The sequence below is a fragment of the Rutilus rutilus genome (genome assembly GCF_951802725.1).
Source record: "Rutilus rutilus genome assembly, chromosome: 5".
Classification (NCBI taxonomy): Eukaryota; Metazoa; Chordata; class Actinopteri; order Cypriniformes; family Leuciscidae; genus Rutilus; species Rutilus rutilus.
In genome coordinates, this window is record NC_140213.1 from 13,016,328 (window position 1) to 13,032,758 (window position 16,431).

The following is a 16,431-nucleotide window of genomic DNA, read 5'->3' on the forward strand; positions in this document are numbered from 1 at the left end:
TCCATCTGTACCTTAGTTTGAATTAACTCACTAGTTCACAGCTTAAATACATAATTTTTGCCATCAGCACAGACCGCTGATGTCTGCGTTCACTATTTGTGTGCAGCCTGATTTTTGTGTTTGTACAGACTGTGCATGCGAAAAATTAAATATACCCAAGCCTTGAGTGTACTTACCCTTTTTATCCACCTGCCTGTCAATACATTGATGGAAATTAATTAGATGTGAGCAGATTTTTACAATTCAGAATCTTTATTGTTAAGCTTTAAAAGAATGTAATGGAAATAAAAGGGCTTTTAAAACATTGCTAAGCAAAACATATTACTTACCGTAAAACTTCAAATAATAGCCGAGTCCGACCCCTGTCTCTTTTACACGCCTGGTGTGGCTACAGGTTTGGATAAATAAAGGCCGGTCTCAAATAGAGGCCTGGTCTGTTTTTTAGTTTCGGGTTGTATTTAATCTTCTAAAATCCATCCGATCGTCTGTTTAAGCCAGTTCTATGGAGCAGATTGCGCACGCAAGAGAGCCCTGCGCATCTGGGCAGGAGCTGTTAGTGCAAGCAAGGCAGGCAGAGTTAGCGGAGGCCGTAGAGGGAGAAATGGAGGAGAGCGATGAGGAGGAGGAATTCGCCAATGAACTTGTAGTTGAGGATCGCGGTGATGATGATAGTGATGAATATAGGGTTTGTATCACATGATTGCAGTTGTTTTACAGGGTAGCCTTCATTCTTTCTTGTTGATGTGTTTCTGGCAACTAGTTCATAGGCTCGATGGATTTTACCGGTAACTTGTATTGTTCAGCCCATGGCTGTCACATCGTTTTGTTTTTTTATGCTGCCAATAATCTAAAGGGGGTTGCACACCGTACGAGAAGCATAGTGCCGTATAACAGCAATATAGTTATGTTTACGGATATTATGGAATTAAGATCATGTCTGTACTATGTTATGATTGTACTGTACAATTAAATACAATCGTTGCTTAGTCTGCAGTCTGAATTCACTTTACCTCAGAGCGTCCGTTAACTGAATGAATTGAAAATATCACCTGAAAATCCGATAACATCAGCAATTTTCATTCAAGCAGCTGATTTCTGTAAATGAATGTAAAACTGAATGTATATTGGAGCACAGGGTGTTACATATACAGTCAGTATATACATTAACGACAATTTGAGACAATGTACACTCATAGAGAATAATGTGTTCGAATTTTAAAGACGTGGCGCTGCGCTTCTCGTCTGGTGTGCGACCCCCTTTAGACATACGGAAATACACTCACCTAAAGGATTATTAGGAACACCATACTAATACTGTGTTTGACCCCCTTTCACCTTCAGAACTGCCTTAATTCTACGTGGCATTGATTCAACAAGGTGCTGAAAGCATTCTTTAGAAATGTTGGCCCATATTGATAGGATAGCATCTTGCAGTTGATGGATATTTGTGGGATGCACATCCAGGGCACGAAGCTCCCGTTCCACCACATCCCAAAGATGCTCTATTGGGTTGAGATCTGGTGACTGTGGGGGCCATTTTAGTACAGTGAACTCATTGTCATGTTCAAGAAACCAATTTGAAATGATTCGAGCTTTGTGACATGGTGCATTATCCTGCTGGAAGTAGCCATCAGAGGATGGGTACATGGTGGTCATAAAGGGATGGACATGGTCAGAAACAATGCTCAGGTAGGCCGTGGCATTTAAACGATGCCCAATTGGCACTAAGGGGCCTAAAGTGTGCCAAGAAAACATCCCCCACACCATTACACCACCACCACCAGCCTGCACAGTGGTAACAAGGCATGATGGATCCATGTTCTCATTCTGTTTACGCCAAATTCTGACTCTACCATCTGAATGTCTCAACAGAAATCGAGACTCATCAGACCAGGCAACATTTTTCCAGTCTTCAACTGTCCAATTTTGGTGAGCTTGTGCAAATTGTAGCCTCTTTTTCCTATTTGTAGTGGAGATGAGTGGTACCCGGTGGGGTCTTCTGCTGTTGTAGCCCATCCGCCTCAAGGTTGTGCGTGTTGTGGCTTCACAAATGCTTTGCTGCATACCTCGGTTGTAACGAGTGGTTATTTCAGTCAAAGTTGCTCTTCTATCAGCTTGAATCAGTCGGCCCATTCTCCTCTGACCTCTAGCATCAACAAGGCATTTTCGCCCACAGGACTGCCGCATACTGGATGTTTTTCCCTTTTCACACCATTCTTTGTAAACCCTAGAAATGGTTGTGCATGAAAATCCCAGTAACTGAGCAGATTGTGAAATACTCAGACCGGCCCGTCTGGCACCAACAACCATGCCACACTCAAATTGCTTAAATCACCTTTCTTTCCCATTCTGACATTCAGTTTGGAGTTCAGGAGATTGTCTTGACCAGGACCACACCCCTAAATGCACTGAAGCAACTGCCATGTGATTGGTTGATTAGATAATTGCATTAATGAGAAATTGAACAGGTGTTCCTAATAATCCTTTAGGTGAGTGTACCTTAGTCAGGCTAATTCTGACATTAACTGATTTGTTAAACACAAACACAGATATGGTAACCTCCTACTGTCATGCTAACTAAAATTAAAGGCCTGTCTCATATAGATGCCTGGCTCAAATACAAGCCGGTGCAGTTCGGCGATTTGGGAAAATAAAAGCCCGGGCTTTTATTTGAAGTTTTACAGTAAACACATTTTTAGTGCATTCTAACATACTGATTCTGAAACAAATAATAAAATAAAAAATAGCCCCAATATAAAACAATTAAACAAGAATATTATTCTCAATAAAACAAAAATATATTTTTTCAATGTTATTCAATATATGAAAATATGTTATTTAATATACGGAAACATATTTATTAAATGTTATCAACATTATATTTCATCTACAACAGCATTGTGAACTTTTGTAAAGACACATTTGATCATTAACTTCTAAATGCATCATTATATTAAAGGGGTGGTTCGGGATTTTTGACATCGGACCTCATTTTTAAGTCAGCCTGGTTGTTATTCATCAGTGGAGACATTTTTTTTTTTTAATTATCCAGTCCTTATATTTGGATAGTTAGCCGATGCTAGGCTAGCGCGAGTCAATGGTATATGTTAGCCAGCCATTAAAAAACGTTTTACCCACTCCACAGTGCACCAAACGCAAATCAATTATAACACTAGACTATCGATGTATATGTCCGTTGAGAGAATAATGTTAGAAATCAAACTTACCTTTCATCACATTGCATTAGTTATAATTTGTTCCCTGTAATCATAAGCCTTGTCTACAGCAGCAGCGGAGTGATATTGATTACCTAGGCAACCGAGTGAGCCGGTACACACATGACGCAAGTGTATTTACCTGCCGCTGGCACACTAACCGGAGCAAAGTAAAATTCCGCAGCTGCTGAGAAACTAGTTCCTTTGGGATCATTGAGATGAAAGGTAAGTTTGATTTCTAACATTATTCTCTCAACGGACATTTGCATCGATAGTCTAGTGTTATAATTGATTTGCGTTTGGTGCACTGTGGAGTGGGTAAAACGGTTTTCAATGGCTGGCTAACATATACCATTGACTCGCGCTAGCCTAGCATCGGCTAACTATCCAAATATAAGGACTGGATAATAAAAAAAAAAAAATGTCTCCACTGATGAATAACAACCAGGCTGACTTAAAAATGAGGTCCGATGTCAAAAATCCCGAACCACCCCTTTAAAATTGCAAACACATGAGAGTTTCTCCTCATGAAAGATCCTTGTGGAAATTAAATGTGGAACTGTGACAAGATGATTGACAGGGCAGTTTAAATGGTTACAGGATGCACGTAACTAAGCGGCGAAGCCATCCGTAAAAAATGACGAAGTAGTTTGTCCCAAAGCTTGCATACTCTTCTGCTACACACTCAAAGTATGTACTTTTTATTCACACACACAAAACAAACAAAAAACGTTTAGGGAGTAGTACTGTATATGTATGCGAATTAGGACACAGTATTGAATTGGGTGTGTTCAATGAGGGAGACATACAAAATGTGCAGTGGTGGGCGGCTCCAAAAATGGGTTTGGGAACCACTGCAGTAGACTACAGACAAGCAAGATTCTTTAAATAGGGTTCTTTTTCAAAGTTTGATTAGGGACGGAGCTAAACTCTGCAGGACATTTGAAGGATTTGAAGAACACTGTTATACAGTATGTGCACTATACTGTGAACTGCCCTGGCTGCTGGCTAATCTACTGCAGGCTGTCCCAATATTTCTGAGGATAAACAAGGTAAGCCCAACAACATTCTAGCAAATTGTATATTTACAAAAAAAACCTTAGAATCACAATCATGACTCTTTTACACATTTGTATTTAATCATTGTATCTGGTTATTGTGATGTAAATGTGATGTTAACTGAAATAGTCAATAATTATGAAATTGTTATGTATTCATTTACTAAATATAATAAGAAGTTGGCAAGCCTAGGAAGAAGTGCCAAGGGATAAACATTTCAAGTGATAGCAAGGAGTGTTGAATTACTCTGTATCTGCATACTCTGTATCTGCATCCGTAACTATCGGTAAGCAGGGTACACGGTTGCTTACGGGCCCGGACCAATCAGGGGCCCGCGTGACTGGAAGATATTGATTGACAGCCTGGGCCCCCTATCGCATTTGACTTTATTGCGAATTTATTTGAATAAATAATGACAACAACATATTTTACTGATCATTAAATACATGTTTGAAACGACATGTCACCAGCAGTGTTTTTTCATGTGTTATAGTGCGCATTCACCAGTGTTTTTTGGGGGTTTTTTTGTGGTGCGCATAGGCTACTCCTGATTTTGTCAGTCATCTCATCTCTTATATGCTGTGTCTCTATGATCCTATCCTGTCCTATTCATGGTAGCCTACTCGTGGACATTGCGTCATCACGTCCTGTAGTAGGGGGGCCCGCCTTGATAATCCTGCATAAGGGCCCGGTGTTGGCTCGTTACGCCACTGATCTGCATGCTGAATTATCCCTAATAGTAGTCATTCCTCTTAGCAAAAAAGGTTACACTATGGCTCTTAATTGCAAAATAGTCACCAACCACAACAGTACCTCTTGCCAGAGGATGACAGTGCTTCTATTTACCCTTCTTGTGGGGTTTCTTCATTTTGGAGAACGAAGTGGATGAAAGCGAGGAACTGGAGGTGGAACTGGAGGTGGAGCTGGAGGGGGAGCTGGAGTTGGAGCTGGAGCTGGAGGTGGAGCTGGAATCATTTGAATCCAGGGATTTGTTCTTTTTTTACTTCCCTGACCCCCAAAAAAACATCACATTATAAAATCAACTTTTTGTGTGAACTGGTTTTCATTTTTATTCAAGTGTCTTCACACCCTAAATAAGCCTCAACTAACAGCCAAACAAAAATAAACGTTACTGTGGATGTATTTGAGCATCATCTGCTATCTACTGACAAAGAACTAAAGCTGCATGCAACATTTGTTTAGTTTGAACAAGTTTATGAAATGAAATGGGGAATCACATTTTCCTTGATATTTTGACATTTTACACACTTTGCAAAAATTACTTATTTTAAAATCAGCCCCATCCTGTTGTCGCAACGCAGTTCTGATTTTCATTCCACTAACATCTTAACAGACCTCACCCAGCCATAGTCACCAACCTGTTCTTGCCCTCAACTTTTTCTTCAAAATGTAAATTTCCTCATGCATTTTCTTAATTTTTTCCGCAGTCTTATTTTTCTGCAGCAACTTCAGGGAGCTGCTTTTATCTACAATCAACAAAATATTCAATGTAGAGTTAAGGTATTTTATGTATGATGCACTTAGACGTTTAACCAAAGCACTGAATAAAGATTTCAATAAGAGATAACAAAAATAAAAAAAGATAAACAAAAGTTGTTTGACAATAACATTTTAACAGAAGATAAAACAGCATGATGTTAAAAATAATCTACTAAAATAAAATCAGTGACATTGTCTGATAATAAAAATGAACTTGAAAAATGAATGTTAATAAAAGAAGCAATGTATATGGGTAGGACCTAAATTGTGTTCCCGTTTCTTTGTACCAGTTAAAAATCTAAGGCACATATCTATATTTCTAAATTTCAATTGAGGAATGTTTACATTCTCAGAATCAAGACAGAATACAATGAAAAAAAAAACTCTTACTACTGGACAGAACCATCTCATCACACTGTCCATTCTCCTCGCTGGACACATTATCTTCATCTAGCATTATCTGGTCTTCTCCATGCTTCTCTACTTCTTTGCCAGCTTGTAGATCTTGACCATCTGACTGTAAAGGTTCTGACACTGCCTATTGTATAGTTCATAGGAACACAGTCAAATGAGACAGTGCAATCAACAATCTTTTACATACTTTAATACATCTCAATGTATTCTCTAAATATGTACCAACAAAACACTTATACCATACCTACAACAGTATCTCGACAGACTCGTACTCGTGCACGTACCCGGTTTGCAGGCAACTCCAGGATTATAGGCCTAAGCGATTCCTTTTTTAACAAATAGAGAACGTTACTAGGGTCACGTGGTAATGCGGTTGACATACAGAAATAAACCGCGCATGCGGAGGTTCAGGTTGGCGGCTAGCCGCGGAATTTCAAATATGGTGTCTGTACCTATAGACCTTTTGTAGCCCTGCCCACTTTACCCGTTTCCGGTCGAACGCGATTGTCTTTCGACTTCCGCCTCAAACGCCACAGAAAGAGGAAGTGTAAACAGCGCTACAAAACAAAGCTAATTTGTCAGTAAAAAGGGCAAGCAAACTTTTGTTATACATTATTTCGTTAGTTTGCGGTAATTAGCTGACATGGCCAACATATGGGAGCACACTATTTCTGTGCTGCGGCGGTCGGATGGTGTAAATGTATTGCATCCTTCAAGAATCGCTACTAGCGACTGGGAGGATGACATGAGAAAGTGGCCAGAAATAATGTACGGTGATATATTCCATTATTTTGTGCTGTCCCTTGGAGTAGATGGTGCCGCTATGAAAAGCTACAAGAGCACTGAAGCCTACCAGTACCTTCACAGTGGTAAAGTGGGTCGTGTGTTACTCCACCAAGTAGGTCTGAAAGACCTGGTATTTTTGAAGGCTGATGTTCAGCCTAGTCAGTCCAGCAAACCAGCACACTCGGCCTGGGTACTGGTGACAAACCTGGGAGCAGTAGAGACAGCAGGGTGTTCTTGCATCGCTGGCCTCGGCAAGTCATGTAGCTGTCACGGGGTGACGAAGGCGGGAACCTTTTTTTTGAGAACGTGTTTCCCCCGGGGAGTGCTTCCGCGGTGACAGCAGGACGGTTCCGGTTTCCCACGTGAGTGTCATGGCGGCGGGCGAGGCTTGATGAGGAAAACTCGCGGCAGGTGTGAGAGGGGAGGATACAGGATGGTGATTGGGACATGGAGGAGGAAGGTGGCTGATAAAAGGACACTTTGGCAGTGAGGAAGAGGGCAGGAGGGCTCGAGGAGAGGTGAGGTGAGGTACGCAGCACGCGAGCGGCCGCGGCCGCGGCGGGAGGCCGCGGGAGAGAGAGAAAGTGAAAGAGAGAAAGTGAGAGAGAAAAGACTTCGGCTGGATTGCGGGTGTAAGCCTTGGTTGCACCGTGAGTCTGTTGAATTGCAGTTTTATTGTGGAAATGAGCACGAGTGAAACCTTACAGTGTGTGGTGGATATGTGAGTGTGGGAATTATTTCTGCTGTTCACTCGCAGTCACAGCTGTCCAGTGAAGAACCTACTAACGCTGTGAGTTACATGTATCTTCCACTCTCTGCCTGAGGCTAGTGAAGAGCCGGCTAATGCTGGAAGGGCCTGCTAATGCTAGTGAAGAGCCTGCTAATGCTGGAAGAGCCTGCTAATGCTGTGAGTTACCTGTATCCACTTCTCTCTCTGCCTGAGTCCAGTGAAGAACCTGCTAACGCTGTGAGTTACACGTATCCATTCCTCTCTCTGTCTGAGTCCAGTGAAGAACCTGCTAACGCTGAGTTACACATCCATTCCTCTCTCTGCCTGAGTCCAGTGAAGAATCTGCTAACGCTGTGTGTATATGTATCCTCCACTCTCTGCCTGAGGCTAGTGAAGAGCCTGCTAATGCTGGAAGAGCCGCTAACGCTGTGAGTACACGTATCCTCCACTCTCTGCTTGAATCCAGTGAAGAACCTGCCAATGCTGTGAGTTACATGTATCTTCCACTCTCTGCCTGAGGCTAGTGAAGAGCCGGCTAATGCTGGAAGGGCCTGCTAATGCTAGTGAAGAGCCGGCTAATGCTGGAAGGGCCTGCTAATGCTAGTGAAGAGCCTGCTAATGCTAGAAGGGCCCGCTAATGCTGGAAGAGCCTGCTAATGCTGGAAGAGCCTGCTAATGCTGTGAGTTACCTGTATCCACTCCTCTCTCGGCCTGAGGCTAGTGAAGAGCCTGTTAACGCTGGAAGAGCCTGCTAAGGCTAGTGAAGAGCCGGCTAATGCTGGAAGGGCCTGAGGCTAGTGAAGAGCCTGCTAATGCTGGACGAGCCCGTTAATGCTGTAAACGCGTATCTTCCACTCTCTGCCTGAGGCTAGTGAAGAGCCGGCTAATGCTGGAAGGGCCTGCTAATGCTAGTGAAGAGCCTGCTGATGTTGGAAGAGCCTGCTAATGCTGGACGAGCCCGTTAATGCTGTAAACACGTATCTTCCACCCTCTGCCTGAGGCTAGTGAAGAGCCTGCTAATGCTGGAAGAGCCGCTAACGCTGTGAGTACACGTATCCTCCACTCTCTGCTTGAATCCAGTGAAGAACCTGCCAATGCTGTGAGTTACATGTATCTTCCACTCTCTGCCTGAGGCTAGTGAAGAGCCGGCTAATGCTGGAAGGGCCTGCTAATGCTAGTGAAGAGCCGGCTAATGCTGGAAGGGCCTGCTAATGCTAGTGAAGAGCCTGCTAATGCTAGAAGGGCCCGCTAATGCTGGAAGAGCCTGCTAATGCTGGAAGAGCCTGCTAATGCTGTGAGTTACCTGTATCCACTCCTCTCTCGGCCTGAGGCTAGTGAAGAGCCTGTTAACGCTGGAAGAGCCTGCTAAGGCTAGTGAAGAGCCGGCTAATGCTGGAAGGGCCTGAGGCTAGTGAAGAGCCTGCTAATGCTGGACGAGCCCGTTAATGCTGTAAACGCGTATCTTCCACTCTCTGCCTGAGGCTAGTGAAGAGCCGGCTAATGCTGGAAGGGCCTGCTAATGCTAGTGAAGAGCCTGCTGTAGCTCCCCCAGTGACAGGCATGAGGCAAGAGGTCTTGGTTTACAGGGCTTTAATGTTGGTCAACCCGTGAGAACTGGTTTAAAGAAAATAAATAAATAAATAAATTAACAAAATAATGCTAATGCATGTCTCAACATATTGTGTTATAATCCAGCTCATATACAGCTAGACACTTTATATGTTATACATCAGAAAAAATGGCACATGAAAAACATATGTCAACACAAACACCCTTATAGCAAAATAAACAGTTAACAAACCTCATTGCTGCTTATCACAAAGAGGTGCTAAACATCCTTTCAGATCTCCCGTATCTTCTTCTGTCTATTTTCTTGTAAATGTATGCACTTAAACACGACAACAGCGGAATAATCAGTCTCTTTCGCCGTAAAGTTTTTCTCCGTGCGTCGCTCAAAAGCGCCCGGCCGGAAACCTCTGGGCGGAACCAATAATTAGTTCCGTCTTACTCTTAACATTAAATTCAGAAGAAACAAAATAGTAAAAGTGCTAATACAGAAATAAACTGGCGACAGGCAGTTACACTCCCACCAAATCACAAGTGATTTCTTAAACTTGGAGACAAACATATTGCATGAATAAATTAAAATGAATTCTATCCTAATAAACTAAACTAAGCTCTATCCTAATAAACAACTAATAAACTGTGTTTGAGTGTATGATAGAACCATCAGTCTGCTTCTACCAATGTAACTGTTTTCTGAATGGGTCTCTCCAGGTAAACAGGTTTGGATGTACGCTTTCCTCTTCCATCCAGGGAGGAGTCACTGATGAGTAACTTGAGTCTCCTCACTCTTTCATCGCTTCCAGGATACACCTCGATGACTCTTGCTAGCTTCCATTGGTTTCGTGGTGTAGCAGCATCTTGTAACAGAACAATGTCACCGACCTTTGCATTTCTGCGATTTTTGGTCCACTTCTGTCTGTGTTGGAGATTTAAGAGGTACTCCTTTCTCCATCGTACCCAAAAGTTGTTGGTTAAGAGTTGAACTCTGCGCCATCTTCTGCGGAGGTAGAGATCCTCCTTGACAAACTTTCCAGGAGGAGGGAGAATGATTGTGGATTTCATGGTCAAGATGTGGTTTGGTGTCAAGGGCTCTGGACTAGTAGAATCGTTCAGATTATCAGTGGTTAGAGGTCTGCTATTCACAACCGCCATGGCCTCATATAGAAATGTTCTTAGGGAAGAGGAGTCAAGTTGTCTGGATGACTGTTGTAGAATGGACGCCAGGACACTTCTGATAGTGCGGATCTGTCTTTCCCAGACCCCACCCATATGACTTGAGGCCGGGGTGTTCATGACGAACTCGCACCCCAAATCTTTGAGCTCCTCTTGATCCATCTGTTTCAATGCTTCAATGAACTCACGCCTTGCTCCAACAAAGTTTGTCCCTTGATCACACCTTATCTGCCTTACTGATCCACGAATGGCGATGAATGAACGCAGAGCATTGATAAAGGCATCTGAGGTCAAGTCATCAAGTGCTTCAATGTGAACTCCTCTGGAACACATGCAGGTGAGCAACAGCCCATAACGCTTTAGCTCCTTTCTTCCTTCCTTAATGTGAAACGGTCCGAAGCAGTCCATTCCACAGTAAGTGAATGGAGCAGTTGTTTCCATCCGCTCTTCTGGAAGGTCTGCCATCCTTTGTTGCTCTGTGCATCTTCTAAACTTTCTGCAACTTGTGCACTTGTGAATATGGGATGAAACAAGCTTGCTGCAACCCAAGATCCATATGCCATTGGCTCGGAGTTCATTAATAGTCATTCCTCGACCTTGATGGTACACTCTTTCATGATAGTGCTTGACGAGCAATGCAGAAACATGACTGTCTCTAGGAAGGATTGCTGGATGCCTCACGTGTGGATGTAGGGCAGCATGAGCTAAGCGGCCTCCTACTCTGATTACACCTTGATCATCTAGGAACGGACATAGTTTGTGCAGCTGGTTGGCTTTGTCTTTGAGCTTTGTCTCCTTATGATGTCTAAGGCGTTGAATTTCTTGAGAGAAAGTTGCTTCCTGCACCATCTTGATTATGGTCAGCTCCGCCTCTTTCCTTTCCTCCAAGCTCGAGGCCTCACAGGACTTTGGCTTGAGACCTTTGATTTCCTTAGCACGGCGCTTGAGTCTGGCAACAGCTTTCACCAATCTTGCCCAGTCTGAGAACTTGTGCAGACGCTCTAGAAGTGTTTTTGCTTCTTTTGCCTGAGTGTCATGAACCTGAGCTTTCTTGACCTCTGGGTCACTGCTCTCGATCTCTCCCACCATGACAACTCCAGTTGGTAACTCTTTCTGCCAAAGAAAGTCTGGACCTGTGAACCAGTTAGAAGCTGTGAGTTGTTTTGCCGTGACACCCCTTGAGGCGTGGTCAGCTGGGTTGTCTTCTGAAGCTACATATCTCCATTGTCCGGCCTCTGTACTTAGTTTGATGCGCTCAACTCTATTTGCTACAAAAACATGAAATCTTCTGGCTTCATTACTGATGTACCCAAGTACAACCTTTGAATCAGTCCAGAAACATTCTTGTTGGCAGTCTATTTCTAGTTCTTTCTTAAGCATGTCACTGGTCCGGACTGCTACCACTGCTGCTGACAGCTCGAGTCTTGGTATAGTCATGACTTTAGTAGGAGCAACTCTGGACTTTCCCATGACTAAGGAGCAGTGGACCTCGCCTGATGTACTGACTGCTCTTAGATACGAGCACTCTCCATAGCCTGACACGCTAGCGTCAGAGAAGTGGTGGAGCTCATAATGCTGGACCTTGAAGCCTGATGGCAGATAGCATCTTTGGACTCTCACCTCAGCCAAGTTTTTTAGATCTTGCACCCAAGACTCCCACAGGGGTCGAAGGTCATCAGACAAAGGATCATCCCAACTGAGCTTATCACGACACATCTGCTGCAGGATCTGCTTTCCTACCAGGATGAAGGGTGCCACAAATCCAAGTGGGTCATACACAGAGGCAACTGTGGACAGGACCCCTCTGCGTGTAAGTGGATTTTCTTTGACAACCACTCTGAACTGCAGCTCATCAGAAGTCACACACCACTGTACCCCCAGTGCTCTTTCCATCAGTGGTTCTCCCAACATCATGGTCAAATCCTTGACAGCTTTAGCACACTCTTCCTCAGGAATTGTGGCTAAGACTTCTTTGCTGTTGGAGATAAACTTGTGCAATCGAAGTTTGCCTGTGCGACAAAGCTCTCTTGCTTCCTTCACTAATTGGATTGCTTGGTCTTCAGATTCTACGCTTGTCAATCCATCATCGACGTAGAAGTTCTTCTGGATGAACCTGATGGTCTCTTCTCTAAAGCGTTCTTGTCCTTGAGCAGCAAGATGCTTCAGGCCATAGTTAGCACATCCAGGTGATGAAGCTGCACCGAACAAGTGGACTTTCATTCGATAAATGGAGGGCTGGGCTTTAAGATCTCCATCCTTCCACCACAAGAATCTGAGATAATCTTGGTCCTCTTTCTTAACATGGAACTGGTGGAACATACGTTCTATGTCACACATAATTGCCACACGACCCTTTCTGAACCGACACAAAACTCCCACCAAGGTGTTCGTTAACTCTGGGCCAGTCAGGAGATGGTCATTCAGGGATGTCCCTTGAAACCTTACGGAGCAGTCGAAAACGACACGGATCTTACCAGGCTTTTGGGGATGATACACCCCATGGTGGGGAATGTACCACGCTGGAGTCTTGCTGACATCCTCTTCAGGGACAAGCTCGGCATCTCCACGAGCTATTGTCTCATCCATGAAGGCCTTATAGTCTTTGTAGTACTGCTCATTTCCCTTTAACCGTTTCTCCAGACATCTGAGACGGTGGATGCCACATATCTTGTTATCTGGTAAGTTTGGTCTTCCTTTCTTGAAGGGAAGTGGCATTTCATAGTGACCGTCTTCCTTGAGTCTGATGCCACTTTCCATAATTGACATGAACTGAAGATCCTCTTGAGAAAGGTGTTCATCTTCCGAAGCCCTTTCTACAAAATCAGATTCCAACACCTTGATGACGTCTGTTGGAAGGATTAGTTCCTTGATCTGCGCTCTACAGACATAGTGCACTTCGCTTGGGAGATTTGGAAGAACTGATATCACTTGCTTCACAATGACATGGTGACTTGTTCCAAAAGCATCTCCAAAGTCAAGACATGGGTTGCCATAACCAACTATACTCCAACCCAGGTCTGTTCTCTGAGCAAAGGGCTCACTTTCTTCTCCAGCAACCACTTGTCTTGGTACAAGAGCTTGAGGACAGTTGTAGCCAATTAGTAGACCGACATCACAGCTCTGTAGAGGAGCAATTTCATCTGCAATGTGCTCAAGGTGAGACCATGACTTGGCAGTCTCTGGTGTGGGAATATGATCTCTGTTTGCAGGGATGAATTCTCTTGAGTAAGTTACTGGCAGAGAGATTATCTTATCCGAGTAGAATCCTCTTATTTGTAGATCAGTCAGCTTTCTGCTAGGCACCACTGTATTTCTTGAAGTCATCGTGGAGAGCTTTAACTGGACTGGTTCATCTTTAGTGTGAAGCACCTTTGCTGTCTCTTCAAGGATGAAGGTCGTGTCACTCTGTGTATCGAGGAGAGCGTACACAAGAACTTCATGATTTGGCTTACTTGCAGTTGACAACCACACAGGAATGACTGAGGATGTATGGGTGCTTTTAACGTTCTGGATAACTCTGTTAGATGTTACCTCGCGTGGTGTTCTTGTCATCTTTTCTTGTGAACGATCTGTTGTTCCTTCTCTTGACTTGTCACGCTCCATTTCCCTACCAGTCCTTGTTGACATTCCTCTTTCTTTGCTGCGATTATCGTGTAGGCAGGTTGGATGTCCTTTCTCACAAGTATCGCAGATCTTCCTATTTTCACACTCTTTTGAGCGATGGCCAGGCTTCAGACAGCCAAAGCACAACTTCATCCCTTGAACAAACTTGATTCGCTCAGAGATGGTCTTATCCATAAATTTCCAACACTTGTGTAGACTGTGACCTGACTTCTCACAAAAGAAACAGCTTGTGGAGGAAGCCTTTTCATCTGAGTTAGTTGCTAGTACTTTAGCTCCTACAGCTCTGTTCTTTAAAACCTTGATCTGCTTATCTTCAACAGGTTTCAGAGCATGGAAAGATGTTATTGGGTTATTTGCAATCTTAGCTTCACGTGAGAGAAACTCTACAAACTGCTGGAAGCTTGGGAATGTGTGACTTTCTTCCTCGACTTCTATTACCTTTCTGTTCCATCTCGAGGTCAGCCAGTCTGGAAGTTTTGCAAGTAACTTCTGGTTCTCATTGCAGTCATTAAGTACATTGAGGCCTCTGATCTGAGTCATAGCAGCCTCACAGCTCCGAAGGAAATCAGCAAATTCTTGAAGTTCGATACTGCTTTTGGAGCTTATCTTGGGCCATCCCTCGAGCTTGTCTCTGAAGGCTTTGGCTATGAGGAATGGATTCCCATATCTTTCCTCGAGGATCCTCCATGCTGCATGATAGGCTGACTCTGAACCAAGCAGGAAGTAGCTCTCTATAGCCTTTTTAGCAGGTCCACCCACATACTTTCGCAAGTAATATATCTTTTCTTCAGTTGGAATGTTTTTCCGATCAATGAGTGTCTGAAACGAAACCTTCCAGTCATTGAATCTGAGTGGGTCGCCACTGAATATTGTTGGTTCAGGTATCGGAAGACGACCTGCACTTATGGACTCTGCAAGTGCTCTAACAAGAGCTGCTGTGCTGTCATCTTGCTTTGAGTGTGCCCAGTCTTGTGGTGAGGAATGGTGCTGCAACAGATTATTTTCATGTTTCGCTTCTTCCCTTTCCTTAATACAGACACTTTGATGGAGTAGACTGCTTATTTCTTCATCTGAGCACTCACTCTGATCATACACTCGCTGACGTGCCTTAGCAGCTTTTAACCTTTTAACTGTCTCTAGTCGCTCCAGTTGTCTGCGCTTTGCATCTAGCACCTTTTGTCTCTCTGCAGCTTCAGCTTCAAGCTTTTCCAATTCCTCAATGCAACACTCTTGTTCTAGTAGTACTTCTAGAGTAGCTTCATTGGCAGCAACTTCAGCAGCGGCATCTTGTCTGCTAGCAGAAATCCGACTTGAATGTCTGGAGCTGCCTTGAGCATGAGAGGACTTAGTGAATTGGGATTTGACACTTTTCTTGTCTGAGGCTACAGACCTGAATATAGACGATGTCGCCCTGTGGCCTTGTTCTTCATTTCCTCCACCGTTATCTGCTGTCTCCAAACGATCTTTTGCACTTTGGATGATCTTCCTGGTTACTGCATCACAGGTGTCAATTCTGCGACGTGTGTCCTGATCAGGGTTGTCTATGTGCCTCAACTCTTCATAAGCAATGTTCAGATTTTTTGAGGCTACGCTTACTTTGCTGATGTATTCATGTAGCAGGTTGTTAGAGCATTGTCCACTTAGGGCTTGCTTGGCGTCCTTAGCGATAGCCTTCCACTCCTCATAGCTCACAGTGAAACGGTGAGCAAATCTTCTTATTTGCTCACTGTACAGTTCTTGGCCCTTTTCCGTTAATTTTCGGACTCTTTGGCTCCTTCGTGGTTCTTGTGAGGAAGTGTGGTCATCAGCTCTTGTGCCTTTAGTGGCCTGTGGTTGCATGTCTATGCACTGCTGCTCTATATTTTTCCCTGCACTAACCTGCTTTCTGCTAGATGTATGACTAGGCTCTGACATTGTTACTTGGTGTACTTAATTTTGGGTTAAATGTAATTTGGCAAGAAGCTAAGTGATTCACTTCTCAATAGCTATTCACATTTATAAACTTTCAACTACTAGTATTAGTTTTTAGAAAATATTCACATCTACTTCACACAAATCAATATCTGTGAAATGCAAAATTCAGTCTATTATGCAGAACATTTTCATTTCAAGTCTTTTAGTTGCAGCTTAGTTAACACTTAAACATGCAAGCAACTATACCGTATGAATATAAAGGCAAAAATATGTCACAGTCTCTTGTGGAAAATATTTAAGCTTCTTGGCTTCAGCTGGATTTGTGGTAAGGCACCTGGATTATTCTGTGGATGCTGCAGATGTGTAAATGTCAGGGGCAGATGCACACTCTTGGATGTAGAGATGTCCCTTCTTGCCCATGGATCACGGCTCTTTGGTACTGTCTTCCTC

At 43.5% G+C, this 16,431-nt stretch overlaps 1 protein-coding gene across 1 annotated transcript; it reads right to left on the minus strand.

Moving 5' to 3' along the window:
- Window positions 1-9,242: 9,242 nt before the first annotated feature.
- LOC311291094 (uncharacterized protein) lies at window positions 9,243-15,981 on the minus strand (the record flags this gene model as incomplete). The annotated part of the gene is made up of 2 exons (XM_084409966.1): window positions 9,243-9,318; window positions 9,506-15,981. The coding sequence occupies one exon, from the start codon at window positions 15,979-15,981 to the stop codon at window positions 9,934-9,936; it is 6,048 nt and encodes a 2,015-aa protein (XP_084266092.1). The 3' UTR covers window positions 9,243-9,318; window positions 9,506-9,933.
- Window positions 15,982-16,431: the final 450 nt, after the last annotated feature.